The following is a 12,369-nucleotide window of genomic DNA, read 5'->3' as shown; positions in this document are numbered from 1 at the left end:
ATTTTGAAAGTATTATACTCCCAATTACCAATTGCTTTAAAACACACGAGAATTACAACAGAATATTAAAATACACGTTATGTAATAAGAAAACCCAGTTTTTCACAAAAATTGGTGCTAACTAAAAATAAACTTCGAATTTCGCATAATTTTCAGCATAATTAGACTCCGTGAAAGTGTAGCGCCGAATTGGTGACTTAATGGTAACCCTTGTAATAAATGGGTACCCGGTGGAGGTACACAGTGGTTCGGATCCCACTTTAAACTGTAGGTCTATTCCCGATTAGCCTCCTGTGCAGTAAGTGGACTTAACACGAAAAGTCAAACTCCGCGAATGTGTCACGCAGAATTTTTGCGAACCTCGTGAAAGACCTAAACACCCGAAAAGTATAAATTTCAACCAATACTATCCGATATCGATACCACCGATATATCGGCAGCGGTATCGACTCAGCCCTAAAAAATCCAGAACTTTTGTATACCTTTCATTTTTAACCTAAACCGAAAAGAACATAGTATATCTCCATATTAGAAAAAAAATGTCTTTATTAAATTTCAGCAATAGAATAAAATAGTTAACACTCACCTTGCTGCATAGAATTCTTAACAATGGGTCTCCAAAATACTTATCCAATAAGCTGTGTTCTGGTCGAACATGAGATCTGAAAGAAAGTCAATTTAAATAACACTGGGGAACAAAAAAAAGATTTTATTTTGCGGCATAAAGTTTAATAACAGTTTCAGCACACAAAACAGCTGTGATTGCCAATTGTATGATTGGTTCAGTTGAATTGACTCCAGTTATAAAAATAAACACACCATGGAAAATGTAGGAGGTAAAATTACTCTACGCTTTTCTCGGTAATATCAAAATTTATAATTGGCTGAAATTCCCATAAGAAACTTATTTATTTATTTGTAAATTGTTGCTAGGTAACTTATGAAGCATTGCTAGGCAATATATCGGACACTCAACAAACCTTAAGGAAGAATACCAAAACATAAAAATGGTTTTAGAAAAAAATTGAATATGCTGAACATAAGTGGCTCGTGTGTGTGTGGATTTGAAGATGGTGAATTTTTTACTAGGACAGCAAAGTGGGTACACAAAATATCCCTGTTTGCTATGTTTGTGGGATAGTCGTGCTAGAGAAAAGCATTGGACGATAAAAGTTTGGCCCCCAAGGGAAAATATTAGTGGAAAAAGCTAATATCATTCATGAACCGCTGATAGATAGGGACAAAATCATCCTTCCGCCACTGCATATTAAACTTGGGTTAATAAAACAGTTTGTCAAGGCCTTAGATACAAGTGGTGATTGTTTCAAATATATATGCCACACTTTTCCAGGACTAAGGATTGAAAAATTGAAGGCAGGAATCTTTGACGGACGACCACAAATTCGTACACTTATAAATGATGCCAATTTTACAACTTACATGTCTTACATCGAATTTGAGGCCTGGCTGAGCTTTGTGTCCGTCGTCAAAAACTTTTTGGGGAATCACAGCGCAGAAAAGTACCCCGATATAGTTGGAAATATGTTGAAAAATTTTGAGAAATTGGGAGCTAATATGACTGTGAAGATACATTTTCTACATAGCCACATTGACAGATTCCCTGAGAACGTTGGTGATTTTAGTGAAGAACGGGGAGAAAGGTTCCATCAGGATATAAGGATAATAGAAGAAAGGTACCAGGGACGGTGGGATCGCCACGTGATGGCCGACTACTGTTGGAGCTTACAGAGGGATTGTGCTAAAAAGCAATACAGCAGGAAATCGTATAGAAAACGTTTCACATAGTTTGTTACTTCATTGTGTACATATTTTCTTAATTCTTTGGATCATAGGCCTATATATATTTATTTTTATAATAATGATTGTAATCACAAAAAGAAATATTAAATTGTTGTTGGAAGTTCATTTATATGTATATCTTATGTTTCCGCCATTTTGGTTTAGTTGCATTTATTTCATAAATTAGAGCCAATTCAGGAAATATATTATTATATCATTATTCAGCAGCATGAAATTGCCCTAAATTAGCTCTCAAACACTGTGCCGCAATTTCACTGTTCCCCAGTGTAATATATCGATCACAAACCTCCACTTAAAACAAGTTGTTCATTGTTACAGTGATTAGATCGAATCATTGATCGATTTAGATCATTTTACTTCGCTTTACGGCCACTTTTTGGTTAATCACAAAGATGAGGATGAAATAGTTGAAGGATTAAATAACAAACACATATGGACAGCATACAAGTCCCAAAGAAGATTATACACCAAGTTACAGAGATTATAGAACGGAACATACTACCTGCCCCATTGACTAACATTATTTGCCATTATAGCTGTTAAAAAGACTAAGGAACTTATTATTGTTCACCACCAACATTATCTTACATTAATCTTCATAATTGCACATACACGAATACATTTTGTAACGCATGCCGATTACCAGTCGCAAAACGATACTGATAACGACTAATTACATGCACATTTAATTACCTTTAATTCAAATTTTTAAAACTTCAATGAAGGAATATTGCGTAATTTCTTTAACAATAATTTCTTTACTGTGTAATTATGATATTATTTTCCTTTCTTTCTGTTTGATTCATTATATCTGTGACAAGAATTGGTTGTAAGAATTGCAGATAAGGCCAAAACACATCTGTTTAAATAAGGATCCATTCTATTCTATTCATGATGTTGCACCTATGCACAGAAATGTCAAAAACCTATGTGATTTACAGTATAGTGCAAGCTAACGAGATTCCGGTGCTTTCTTCTTTCTTGTCTATGAACTTTCTTTTCCATTCGTAGTTGTGGACCTTTCGGTCTTCAGATTTTATCGATGTATCCCAATGGTTAGCACTCTTGCCTTTAGTCCGAGCGGTCATGGGTTCGATCCCCGATGGGAGCTCGAAAATATTGATGTTGGCTTATCATCACGAGGACAATTCAAACAATAGTAACAGACCGATCACGGAAGCCAGAAAACAAGTTAATCATGCGTCACCTTATGAAATGATGCTTGGTAGGTCTTGGCCTACAAAGGCTATAGATCTTCCGTAACCATCCGCTTTTAAATGTACTTCTATTTCTAGTAACTGTTCCCTGTGACTAGTGGTGGTTGATATAGGTTAGTAGTTGACGATCAAACAATTTTTTACCACTGTTTAAGATTTGGGCGGTTAAAGAGGGGTTGAACAATGAACGAAAAATCAAGTACATAAAAGTGGATGAACTACCGCGAAATTTTACCCGAGACCTCCGAATATTTGATCTAATAATGAGTGTCACAACCGGATACTCCAGGTAACTCTGACGCCAAGGAACTTGAGTCGTGGGTGCTGACCTGAATTTAATCATATGGAAATGCTCTACATTATTGCCTAATCCAAGCTATTCTGGATTTCTGTAAGGAGGTTAAATGGGCAGGAAGGAGACCAGATGAAAGAAAATAGAGACGGATAAACTACACCCTCTTACATGCCTTAAGGAAACGTAAATTAAGGGAAAACTTCATTTTTTTACACATATATTCTAGTACGCATCTTCCTCCCAAAGTATGTGATAAATCCAGAATCAAAAACAGATATTTCACTATTAAGTCCCTCCAATAAATATTAAAAACCACAAATAACCGGGCCAGAGGCCGAGAGCGTTGCTCGCGCCACCGAAGTTCCTGAGTTCGAGTCCCAGTCTTGTGAGTGTCCCTTTATTAATTTTTATCAAATCATCACTCATCGTCGTGAGTACAGTAGCCAATAAGAGCGACGTAAAATAATAAAAATACAGTATACAATAGAGTAAACCCCAAATAAGTTTCGCTCAAGAATAGAATAGAAGAATAGTTCAATTTCTTTTGTTGCGCTGCTTTTTATGCAGAAACGGAAGGGTGCCAGTAATAGGTATGTTCCGGATATTGTAGCTGACTGATATGATTGTAATAAGATAGGAAAGTGTTTCTGGGGTGTAAAGAGCGACCTTTTCAGAAGGCAACCTCACTTCCACGTAGTACACTCCGGTAATTGCAGTCTTGAAGGCCAACGAGGTTTTGGCGTCTAGTACGATGGAAATTTTATTTTAATATTAATACTATTGACAACCTAAATCATTATGACGTATATACTCGTATCATTATAAAACATTGCACGTTACGAAGACGGACTTGCTTAAAAAAATGTAAATCGTGTCTATATTGGAAACCAGAACAGGCATAGTAACCGTACCATATTAGTCATAAAATGATTCTACTAAAGTGATATAAAATATAAATGGTGGAACTATAATTCTGAGAAAATTACGTCCTGGTTTAAGTTTTAAGGTACCAAGACAACAAGCGCAGTGGGAATGGTGGCTTTATGAGTGCTGCGCCCTTTTAAAAAAATGTCTATGGATATGAATTGATTGATTTGGTTTATTTTACTTCGCTTTTCTTCCACTTGTGGCTAATCGCGAAGATGAGGATGAGTAATGGAATAATGACATTGATGAAATAACACTCACAAAGAACACCCATGCTCTGGCGGGGATTCGAACTCGAGGTCCACGGTGGATATGAATTGTTAGTGAATCCTTAAAATCAAGAAAAAATAGATAAATAAATGATATACCTTTTTGTATTCGCCCAGATATTATCGCCACCCCTTTTCCTTCCCAACCTTCCAATCATGCCGACCTCTGTAGCGGAGCGGTTAGCACAGCGCGCTAAGACGCCAGGGGTCTTGGGTTCGAATCCCGGCTGCCTGGGCATGGAAGTTCTATGTTAATGCCCCTTCATCAATTTCATCACATCATCTATCATCCTCATCGTTGCGACTAGCCAAAAGTGGCACATAAGCCAGGCCAATAACAAAAATCAAATTACTTTTCTGGCCCTGTCACTTCAGGCAATCCGAAATCTTCATTGCTGGTCCTGACTAACTTAGAGTTTTGCCGACCTGTAAGTTGAAAACCTCCAGGTTATAGATGACACACATGTCGAACGTAGCACCCAAATGTAACCAGTTGCACATATTGTTCCCAAAAGAGTTGACCCAGAAATTTTGGGACTTTTCCCACAGCCGTGAGAAAGTCTCAACAGAACATATATATCGAAACACTGCAATTTCTGTGTTTCCTTCTTCTTTCCGCCTTCTCCACCATGCATATCCTCCTGCTCTTTCATCTCGTTTCATTCCGTGACTGTTGCTATGCAATAAGAAGTGGACTTGCTCCCAACCCATGAACAAATTATTTCAGCTACTTCGCATTCCCAATGTTGTGGAAATTCGCGTCAGTGAGTGGCTCCATTTTTTCCATCATCTTCTTCTTTTTGAGTTCAAAGTTAAAGATGTGTGGACAGCCGAAGGCACGAAGCATGAAGATGGGACAACAAAAACAGCAGTGTTGCTCTCTGCGAAACAATGCCATTTTGTACTAGAACCGTGACATGTGGAACTAAGTAACTGGAACAGTGTGTTCAAAAATCGAATGTTCTAACCAAGCTGCTAACTTTTATCGTTAATGGTGAAATTCCATTAATATCCTTACTCAGTGGCGGCGATTAGGGGGAGGGCGAGGGGGCAGTTGCCCCAACTTTTCGCCACTTTTGCCCCTGCACTATGCTAAACCTTATATACTTAGGGAAATATACTGTCTTTGCCCCCCACCCAGAATTTTGGTACCTTGCCCCTCCGGTTTTGAAACCCAATCACCGTCACAGTCCTCACTTAATTTCTTTAGTATAAAAATTACGTTACCTTTTCAAGGTAAAAATTTTTACAAATTTCATTATATTTCCTGACATCTTAAATGTCATGCTATAATATAAGCTATATAAACATATACTCTATTTACATAAATTATTAATAAAATTACTATTAAAATAAAAATAGAAAATAAATATCAGAATAATTAGAATCGTCTTGTAAATAAATTTGTTATTGGAGTTGAAAATAGAATAAATGCACATAATTTATTATTTAGTATACAACCGTTGTTAAGCACAGATGGGTAAATCAAGACTGGACCTACAGTTCTACTGGGACGATTCCACGAGTCCTGTTTCATTTAATTCCAACGTACTGAGTCTACGGCTGAAATGGCACTGCAAAAGCTGAGAGATATGGAGAGAAAATGAGAGAGAGAGAGAGAGAGATAATGAAATGGACAGATAGAGGTATAAACAAGAGAACCGCGAGGAAAATAATATGATAAAATGGGAAAGATATAAATAAAAGAAAAACAAGGAGAGAGGGAAATAAAGAGACTAGCTAGATATTTTGACGCCCTAGGCAGGATTGTTGTCTGGCGCCCCCTACCTCCCCCGCACTACCAGGTACCGGAATTTTACTTGCGTCCTTCGATATTTTATTCTTGTGTAATCTTCTTACATACATCCTACAAATTTTGAAATGAAGAAACAAAGAAAATATAATTAAAAACTAATATAGGTTATATTAAAAAAATCATAGTTTGCATTTCGGATTTAAGAAAGTTTAGCATATTTAAGAATATTTCAGTAATGTCTGAGTGTCTGAAGAACATATTCAAACCCGTACTACAGTAAAACCTCGTTAATCTGGACCCGATAAGCCGGGCTTCGCTTAATCCGGACAGACAAAAAGCAAAAAAAAAATATAATAATAATAAAGCAGAATGCAAGGTTTTAAATGTGGCTAGAAGTCAACAAGAGAACTTCCCAAAGAAAAGGCCGTCAACCACTGATGAAATTCTGTTTCCCGCATACTTTGTACTGTACTGTATAGTGTATTTAGGCCTATGCCCTTTAAATACACCATAATAAACGTGTCTTGTTGCTATAAACGGAGTTTTGATTCACTTTCTACTGTTCTTTTAGGTTATTTCAGTTAATCCGGACTTTCGTTAAACCGGTCAACTTATCCCCCCATTAGTCCGGATTAACGAGGTTTTACTGTATTTCTACTACTTTCAGAAACAGAGAATTCCAGCACTGTGTTACCAGAATATAAATCTACAAATAAAAGAAGAAGAAAAGGTTAAGAATAATAATGAAAATAAATAATACAGTATGCAGTATGTTTTCGGAAGAGAAATTTGTAATCCAAAATCATTCAACTCTGCGTGAAAAAATAACATCGTTATAAACTATGTACACATTATTCTAAGAAAAAGTTACAAAATATTTATATAACCCGACTGATCTCTTCATAAACTATTATCTTCTCGTATAATATCTAAGAAACTAAAAGTTAAAATATACAAAACAGTAATTTTTCCTGTAGTATTATATGGATGTGTAAATTGGTCCCTTACATTACAAGAGCAACATAAACAGAGAGTATTTGAAAATTAAATCCTTGGAAAAATATTTGCACCTAAAAGGGATGAGGAGACAGGCGAGTGGAGAAGGTTAACATAATTTAGAACTACATAATTTGAATTCATGTCCAGATATTATTAGAATAATTAAATCAAGAAGACTTAGGTGGATAGGTCATATGGTACAAATGGGAGAGGAAAGAAGAGTTTACTGGATTCTTGTTGGGAAACTTGATGGTAAGCGACCAGTAGGAAGACCAAGACGAAGATGGAGAGATAATATTGAGATGGACCTAAAGGAAATTGGTAAGAATGGAAAAAATTGGATTGATAAGGAGAGATTAAAGGCCTGTGTTGCTGCAGCCATAAACCTTCGGGTTTAAGAAGGCTAGACAGAGAGAGAGAGAGAGAGAGAGAGAGAGAGAGAGAGAGAGAGAGAGAGAGAGAGAGAGAGAGAGAGAGAGAGAGAGAGAGAGAGAGAGAGATCAGAAATAAAATAATTATATTTTAACTTTTCTTGATTTCAATGGAGCAAAATTGGCAATTATCATATCAAAATTCACCATTTTTTGCAATTTCTTTTCAATTTGATAATGTTGAGAGATTTTTTAATATCTCCTGACCCATTGACGATCTCGGATAGTTTTTTTTTATTCGCCGTCGCATTTCTGGCCTTTGTAGATAAAAAAAAGCTTTTGAATGGAGCCCCAGGCTTCAGCCCCTCTAATCTACCCCACGCTACCTACGGGCCTGCTTGGCTCCCACAAAAAGGAATACCACAACTTCGTGGCGGCCCTGGGCAAAGTTACAATAATCTGCGAAGATGCCCAGATGGCAAAGACCACAGAATCGAAATGATCTGTGGCTTTGGCTCGATGCTTGTGGTTTGGATCTTTAGGGTAAATTCCTTTATGTGGTTGCCGACTCCTCATGACACAGTTCGGAAAGTAAGAGCATTGTTTCATGGTAACCGTTGCAGTCACACCTTGGGAACAATTTTGCTTCGACTTCTCCCAAAATGGCAAGCGTGTGTAAGTGCATAAAGGAAGAACAGATGGGAATACCGTTAGTCCGCGGAAGAAAAATATCCCGCGCAAAAGACAATGGCGGATGACGCCAACGTTGTGAGGCACGACCGAAGTGAATCGTAGAATTATGTCACCAACATCCTTTTGTTTCCCAATGGACTTATGTGTGGCGTGATTCATACTTAGTCTCTGAAAGTAGTTCAAGAGGATGATGTCGCACTGTTTAAGACAGTTGATGAGGCAAGAATTTATTTGTTGACAATAAAGCACAGGGTGGGTCGAAATTTTGATGCAAAATTTTTTGAAAAAAAAATCGGGAGTGGTCATAATTTTCAACTAAGGCTGGGCCGATACTGATGCTGATGTATCAGTTCGATTTTATTTACCGATACCGGCCGATACTTATCCAGCGTTTTGATCATTCTCTGACTAATTTCAAATTGTACAAAACGTGCAATCAATTCTTATGTGTAAGAAGATGCAAACCAGTTGTTGAAAACAAATTAATTAAAAGAACCTTTTGTGTGTAGTTTGGATCACAGTAAATCGAACCTAAGTTAATGTACTTGTTTTGTGCAGACAATAAGTATATACAGAGGTTCCCATCCTCCCAAGGCTTATGACTAGGGAGCGGAAGTTGATGAAATGTCATCTTTTTTTCTGACATCTTGGACACGATGCCCATTACATATACACAATATTGCACTTCGTCTAGAACTCAAACAAGGTAATTTTAATGTGCATTGTTTTTGCATTTTTTGCCAATTTTCAGGTTTTATGCCATTTTCCCCTATTTTCGGCATTTTCCCGTCATTTTTCGCTATATTCGGTGTATTGTTTCGTCATATTTTATCACTTATTTCATTTTGGTAATATTCTTGAGTCTTTTCACCAAGGTGAAAATAGGCCTATATATATATATCTCGCAAGATTGCAGTTTACAAGCACAGATGCAGTGTATACGACGTTTTCATTAAATTGTTTAAAAATTATTCGGTTGTTTCCATTGGACATCCTCGTTGCAAAATTTAATTGAATGTCTATGTGGTATCATTTGGTGCCTTTTTTTAAAAAAAACAATATTGCATTTTGTTTAATTTCCTTTTCATTTCAATTTTTAACCTGAAACTAACAAATTTAATGGTCATTTTTTGCATTTTTTACATTTTCCCCATTTTTAGGACATGCTATAGGTCATATACCTATATTTTTTAGGTCATAAACTTCCGTTCCCTACTTATGACGCACTCCCCCAAAAGTTAGATTATTTTCCTAGCCCCCTATCATGCCGAATTATTTACTGAAATTATTTTGGTCAGATAAAATTTGCGGAACAATATAATACAGACATATTTACGCCATATAAAGCGTACAAAAATGCTCAGGCTAACTGCCAATTTATCTCTTCTTATTCTTAACAGTTTGTCTGCTTGACTAACCTTGTATTAATGCGAAAAGCACGCCCCCCGCCCTCTTCCAAACCGATTCTAAATACACAAGAGGTGGTGTTTCATTTCAAACCCATCGCCGCGACCACTCACAGGTAGGTAGGTAAACTGTACACAATACCTATAACTAAAAATCAATAACAAGTCTATCAAAGAAAAGATGTGTAAAGATATATGGAATTGGTATAAAATTCTGTCCCCCCAAAAATTCCCATGAGGCAGGCGCGTGGGCACCCCTGAGTCTTTATACTACAGATCGGTGTTGTGATTTAGAACCATGTACATTACTGTAATTTGTTGTTATTAACTGAAACATAATGTAAAATTACCAAGCCTCCACTACACAAATTATCCTGAAGGTTATACAAATTTGAAAATTCCATTGATTTTGCACCAATGGTATGTGCAAATCTATAGTTTGTGATTTCATAACAGGCATTATAAGATTCTGCTGTAATTCTTGAATATTTTGAAGTAAAACTCTGGTAAATTATGCTTATAATTGACTCACCCACTAACATTAATCAATATTGTGAGAAACTTTTAATTGTTTCAATTTTCAAGCATGGGTATCGGTATCATTGCGAATTGCTAAGAGGATCGATATCGTAAGGGTATCTGTTGAAAGTGTTATCGGCTTAGCCCTAATTTCAACAACGGTGTATGTGTGAGTGTGGGATTTGTATGTGGGAGGATGTTTCCTTAAGCTTTGGAATTAACTTGGTTTTAACTACAGTTTTAACATGGACACCTATTGGAACCTTTTACTAACTGGTGGATAACATCCCCGCATGCCCCTCCATTTCCAACGTGTGGCTTGAAACAGGAATATTATTATGTGGGAGCTGAAATAGGAGCAATAATATCAATAGCATGAACAGCATTCAAATAACACTTACGTGAGCAAGGAAATGTGTTAAGATCTGCAGTCAAACCAAACATAATTTATTTTCATATGTAGATTCAAAAATCTATCTCTGTATTTACATTATAAAATTAAACTTGACATCAAAATGTACAGTCACCGGCAATAAAAAAAGGCCATCTAGATCCTGAAATACTCACTTTCCTGCAATGTGTTACACGTGTTGCCTAATTATCAGGGAATAGAAGAACTTTCCATTGAAGTTGCTATTGAAGTCGGTTCATCGCCGTATAGTTAGTTAGGCAACACACAGCCAGTATTTAAGGTTCTAAGTGTCCTATTTTATTGCTGGTGACTGTATATACGTGTACAGGGGCAAACTATAGCAGACAAATCAATTTAAACACACCCTGCCAATCAAAATAACCATATAGTGACATAGACAAGTTAAATACCTCACTCTGAGACCGCAGTCGAAACAAGAATTAAGGGTTCGAGACCCGCCAACAAGAAATCAAGGAAATTACGCACACTGAGACCCTTCACGAGTGTTGATTGATTGAAATTATTTTACTTCGCTTTTCTGCCACTTTTGGCTAATCACGAAGATGAGGATGAGTGATAATAAATTGAGGAAGGGACGCCCACAAACAACACTCGTACCCTGACTACCTGTGCTAACCTTTTCTCCACTTAGGTCGGCTCTGTAATGGTTAAAATAAGTGCATTGTGTTCATTATCATTATCCCTAGAGAGAGTGTAAGGGAGGGCAAATGTAATTGGTCAAAAGTTTAAGAATAGGGATGAACATCTGTGGCGCAGTGGTCTTCGAAGTAAGAATTCCCAGTTTCGAATCTTGGTTAAGTGTAAATGTAGCATTGTGTTTGTTCCATTTTATATTGATATGATCCATATCTTTACGTGACGTCACCACTTAAAAATATGTCACTGGTATACCCTTTTGTGAGAGAAATCTTAATTTTTGTGTTATTGTACATAAATTGCATCTTGTTTGTCTGGTTTAATATTTATTGTATGTTTTATTTTTGTTTAATTCTGTGAGTATATTGCTGTATTGGGTAATGGTATTAAAATGTTCTTTTGGTAACAGTATGGTATAGTGAAAACACATTTCACTCGTTCATTTCCTAATTATTTACATTTCTACTTACCTGTTATGCATAGGGGAACATTTTTGAACGTGGGATTTTGCTTTTTTCACTGAAAAAAAGCGTAATTTTTCTCATTACAAGTATTTTTGTTCGTTGCTAATTCGCTTTCGTTACACACAATATGGCGGGCAAATCTTGAGTCACGTTGTCTATCGTCAACTGATATGCAGTGTTTCCAAACTTATTAACCGAAAAATGCCGCACAAACTATTCACAGAAGGTTTTTAGGGCGAAAATTGATCCACATACCATTCACGGAAGGTTAGGTTAGGTTCAGTTAGGTTAGGCAAACAGAAAATTAAATTGAAAAAAGAAAACCACTCACACGCAACACTAACAGGGGGTTATATAATCGAACGCACGGAACATTTGATTCACGTAGTCGACGTAATGGTGGCAACAGCTATCGTGCATCGGAGATACATTAATGTCGAAAAATACATGATTTACCGACCGAATAAGTTGAACGAAGGGAGAAAACACTTCCACGAGCTTCCAAAAGTCTACAGAAACTCATTTTCGTAAGTAGTTTCTCCTCTAAATTTGAAGAAATGTGT

General features: G+C 36.6%; 1 protein-coding gene across 1 annotated transcript in view; it reads right to left on the bottom strand.

Moving 5' to 3' along the window:
* Osi24 (Protein) overlaps positions 1–12,369 on the bottom strand; it is a 184,395-nt gene that overhangs the window by 61,909 nt on the left and 110,117 nt on the right. Inside the window, exon 2 of the mRNA XM_083141316.1 lies at positions 587–662. Within this exon, the coding sequence (XP_082997442.1) occupies positions 587–596 (10 nt within the window). The 5' untranslated portion in view covers positions 597–662. The remainder of the gene's footprint in view (positions 1–586; positions 663–12,369) is intronic.

This window comes from Lepisma saccharinum, chromosome 19 (genome assembly GCF_977018435.1).
Source record: "Lepisma saccharinum chromosome 19, izLepSacc3.1, whole genome shotgun sequence".
Classification (NCBI taxonomy): domain Eukaryota; kingdom Metazoa; phylum Arthropoda; class Insecta; order Zygentoma; family Lepismatidae; genus Lepisma; species Lepisma saccharinum.
This window is presented reverse-complemented; position numbering and strand designations above follow the sequence as displayed.